The 4,015-nt window shown below is 54.8% G+C and overlaps 1 protein-coding gene across 1 annotated transcript; it reads left to right on the forward strand.

Moving 5' to 3' along the window:
* Positions 1–500: 500 nt before the first annotated feature.
* Positions 501–1,523, forward strand: CUNH10orf95 (chromosome unknown C10orf95 homolog). Its single transcript, XM_051199796.1, has one exon. It carries the CDS (start codon positions 702–704, stop codon positions 1,521–1,523), a length of 822 nt encoding a protein of 273 aa, XP_051055753.1. The 5' UTR covers positions 501–701.
* The last annotated feature ends 2,492 nt before the right edge of the window (positions 1,524–4,015 follow it).

Consider the following 4,015-nt stretch of genomic DNA (forward strand, 5'->3'; position numbering starts at 1 on the left):
TCAGCGGTTAAGAGCACTGACTGCTCTTCCAGAGGTCCTGGATTCAGTTCCCAGCACCCACATGGCAGCTCACAACTGTCTGTAACTCCTGTTCCAGGGGATCTGACACCTTCACACCAATGCACATAATATAAATAAGGGGGGTGGGGTAGAAGTGTGCAACGTTCTGAGGAGTGTATCTGTGAGCTGGGGCCATTGCTGCTAGCTTAGGGTCACTAGGCCCTCGTTTCTACTCGGCCTACAGACTGGCTGGCTCCTAGCCAGCCCAGGTGTTTCTCTTTGCCTAGTAACAGAGGTGTGGCTGCCGCAGGCATGGAAGAGAAACACACAACTGAAAAGCCAGAGAAGCTGCACTCTGGACCGCTCTGGCTCTCCCGAAGGCTGGAGAATAACCCGCTAGGCTGAAAGAGGCAAGTGAACGGACAGTTAAAGGGGAGAGCACATCTGGGTCTGCGAACGCAAAAAGCCTGGGTACCAAAGGGCTTGTTTGTTTTGAGACAGGGTCTCTTGTAGCCCAGGCTGTTCTCCAACACTATGTATGACCCTGGATTCCTGGGCTTCGTGCCTCTACTCTAGGAGTCCTGGGATTACAGGCAGGATCCACCACACCGGGTTTATATGCGTGGTAGGATCGAACCCTGGGCGTTGTGCATGTTAGGCACTCTATTAACAGACCTACATCCACAGCCCTGGAATGACAGATGAGGAGGTGGGGAGCTGAGCGCCTGGCTCAGGAAGTTTTCTCAAAGCCACCAAACAGTCACGCAAAGCCCCAGACCATGAACCAGAGCCCGGGGCGCAGCGACTTGTGGTGGTTAAGAATTAAGTACCTATCCACCCATCCGCCACAGGTCTGCACTCAGCAAAAACGCTCGTCGCCTGAGGTTCAGGCCATGTACTCCTACGTCTGCCTGCCGCCAGGGGAGGGCGTGTGGCCTCGGCTGCAGACCCTCACCTACACCTACCTCCCCGCCCCTCTGCTGCTGCCGCCCATCCACACCCACAACTTCTGCAGCCGGCCGGCAGCGGAATTCCGCTGCTTCCACGGTGCGGGCGCGGCTCTGGGCTCCACGCCGCCCTGGTGGCCCTTCCTGCCGCCGGGTGCCGCCACCCTTGGCTCCTCGTCGTCCGCCGCCGCCGCGGCCGGCGCGCATGCACCATCCCAGCCCGCGCCCGACGCCGAGCGCCGGGCACCGTGGCCCGAGGGCGGCAGCCTGCAGTTGCAGCTGCGCTGGGGACGCGTGGAGCGCACGCGGGGACCGGCCCTGCCGCTGCCAGACGCGGTGCGCCGCGACTTGCGGCGCGTGTACGGCACCTACCCGCGCACCGACGTGCGCGTCACCCAGCGCGGCGGCCAGTTCCTGGTGCGCGCCGCGCCGCGCGTGGGCGAGCCCGAGTACCGGGTGGCGCGGCGCGTTATGCATCGGCCGGCCGGCCGCGACGACGCGGACAGCGGGGACAGCCGGGCCGCTCCGGAGCCGGGGCAGCGTGGCCGCCCCAGGAAAAAGCAAGGTCTGCGCTGAGCTCCTCACCGCGCCTGCGCGCCTGCCGGCCCCTGCCCTTCGGTCCCCGCACCTTAGCTTCTCTCGAGTTACTGCTAGACGGTGCGGGAAAGGAGAGAACGGGGTTTCCGGCCGGAGCGTCTTGGGGTGAGAGCAGCACCTGGCTGCTCCTGCTTTCCCTCCTTAGCCGTCTGTGTGGTCCCCTCCGAGAAACCGAGGGAGGAGCCACAGCATCCCCCAGCTTGGAAAGGGAAGTCAGTGAGCATCGCCCGACGCGCCACCCCTGCCCGGCCTGTTCTTCCTCCCCAGCGTGCAGTCTTCAGTCTTTACCAGACCTGTCTGCCTGGACTCACTATCCACACCCTCTGAAGACCTAGGGTGGTTTTGGAGTGTGGGAGTAACTGGGAAATGTCACCTGCGAGCTAGGTTTAGAGCTGGTTCTGACATTTCCTAGCCACGTGCGCCTCTCTGAGTCCCTCAACAGTCACATCTGCAAAACATAATATTAGCCTACCTCGATGTTTAGAGGAATGTCATTCTTTTCCCTTTTGTTGTTTTGGTTTTGTTTTTCAAGATATAACAGCCCCTAGCTGTCCTGAAACTCACTCTGTAGACCAGGCTGGCCTCGAACTCACAGAGATCTAGCTCCTGGATTAGAGGCGTGTGTCACCACAGCCAGCTCAAACTATGCTTTGAAACAAATGAAATTTACAAGTAAATGCTGCGCCCCACAGCAACATAACATGCTGTCTGTATTCTGCTCCTTTTCCTCCTTCTTGAAGTCTTTAAAACAACCCCTCCTCCCACCCAGTCCCCCTCCTTACCCCACCCCCCTTGCTGATGCTCTGCCTCCTCATAGCTTGTGCCCTGTAATTGCCCCTGGCTTCACGGCTGACCCCATCCTCTCCCCAGCGTACGGAAGGAGGAAGACCGCTAGTACAGGGTTTTAGAGACAGATGTCCCCTGCAGAGCCCAGCACACCACGCTCCACTTCCAGCCTGCAGAGCTGAATGCTTCTTTGTTTGGTCTCTTTAAACTGAGCTCTTAAAGCACAGGATTCATAAAACACCCACTGCCTGAGAGCTGGGTTCACTTGCTCTTCCAGGCTCCCTGCCTCAGTTTACATTCTATCAGGACCAGGTCACATACAAGGACATACAGTGCTCCCAGCTCCTGGGAGACATGAGCAAACGAGCCCTGATCCTCACAGATGCCTTCTGCTAACCCTGCTCTGGCACGCCTCAACCCAGCAAGGCCTGACAGATAAACTTCAAGCCCCACTTTATTTGGCAACTGCCCTTACCATTGAACAATGTCCATTCTACTTAGGAAAAAAAAAAAAAAAAAATCGAGTGGTTAAAGAGCACTGACTGCTTTTCTAGAGATCTTGAGTTCAATTCCCAACAACCATATGATGGCTCACAACCATGTGTAATGAGATCTGGTGCCCTCTTATGGCATGTAGGCATACATGCAAGCAGAACACTGTATACATAATAAATTTTAAAGGGAAAAAAGAAATTGAACAAAGCACTAATCAAGATGGTTCAGCCAATAAAGGTGCTTGAGTCCTAGCGGGAGGATCTGAGTTCAGTACTTGGGATCCACAGGATAGGAGAACTAACTCCCCCCAAGTAGTCTTTTGACCGCCACAAGCATCACACACTCACACACCACTGGATACATATAGTATCTTTAAGAACCATAGGCTCCCACACTTCTGAGGACTTGCTCTGCCAGGAGCCATTGCTAACGCTCTGTGCAGACATCTATTCACTCACTGAAGTTTATGCTCACAAACCTTTGATGTGAACATAACATAATTATTATTTCCATTTATATGCAAGGAGACTGACTCAGTTCTATATAGGTTACAAAATGAGAATATAGCCGGGCAGTGGTGGTGCACGCCTTTAATCCCAGCAGTAGGCAGATCTCAGAGAGTTCGAAGCCAGCCTGGTTTACGGAGTGCATTCCAGGGCAGACAAAGATACACAGAGAAACCTTGTCTTGAAAATTAAAAAAAAGAGAGAGAATGTAATTTGATTGACTTTAATCTCTAGGCCATACTTCCTCTTCATACATATGTAAAAAAGCTGAAAGGAATGTTTATTGAGGGAACTACCATGTGCAAAACACTGTGTTAGACACTAACAGGGTAAGGAGCGTCTGAATCTACCCCACCCCCCACCCTCGGGAAGCTGATAGAGGCCTTGGGACAAACAGGACTCAGATGCCCAATGATGGGAAAGAGGTGACCCAAGAATCCCTGAGCAGGAGACAGCCACAGTGAAAGCCTGGCGGCGGCAGGAGAAAACAGCAGGCCATCACCAACAAGAGCTGGGCGGAAGTCATCCTGGAGGACCAACAGCAAACAGCAAACAGGCCAGATGGAGTGGAGCATGGCTGTAAACACTTGGGAGGAAGAGGTTAGGAGTTCTCAGAGAGAGGTGGGGAGGAGGGAGGGGTGAGGGGCAGGATAGGTTCTGTTAGGAAGCCACTGAAGTCTAAGC

Source organism: Phodopus roborovskii, unplaced genomic scaffold (genome assembly GCF_943737965.1).
Source record: "Phodopus roborovskii unplaced genomic scaffold, PHOROB, whole genome shotgun sequence".
NCBI classification, from domain to species: domain Eukaryota; kingdom Metazoa; phylum Chordata; class Mammalia; order Rodentia; family Cricetidae; genus Phodopus; species Phodopus roborovskii.

Coding starts and splice junctions, on each gene's coding strand:
- CUNH10orf95 (XM_051199796.1), top strand. CDS start 702: ATGAGGAGGTGGGGAGCTGAGCGCCTGGCTCAGGAAGTTTTCTCAAAG.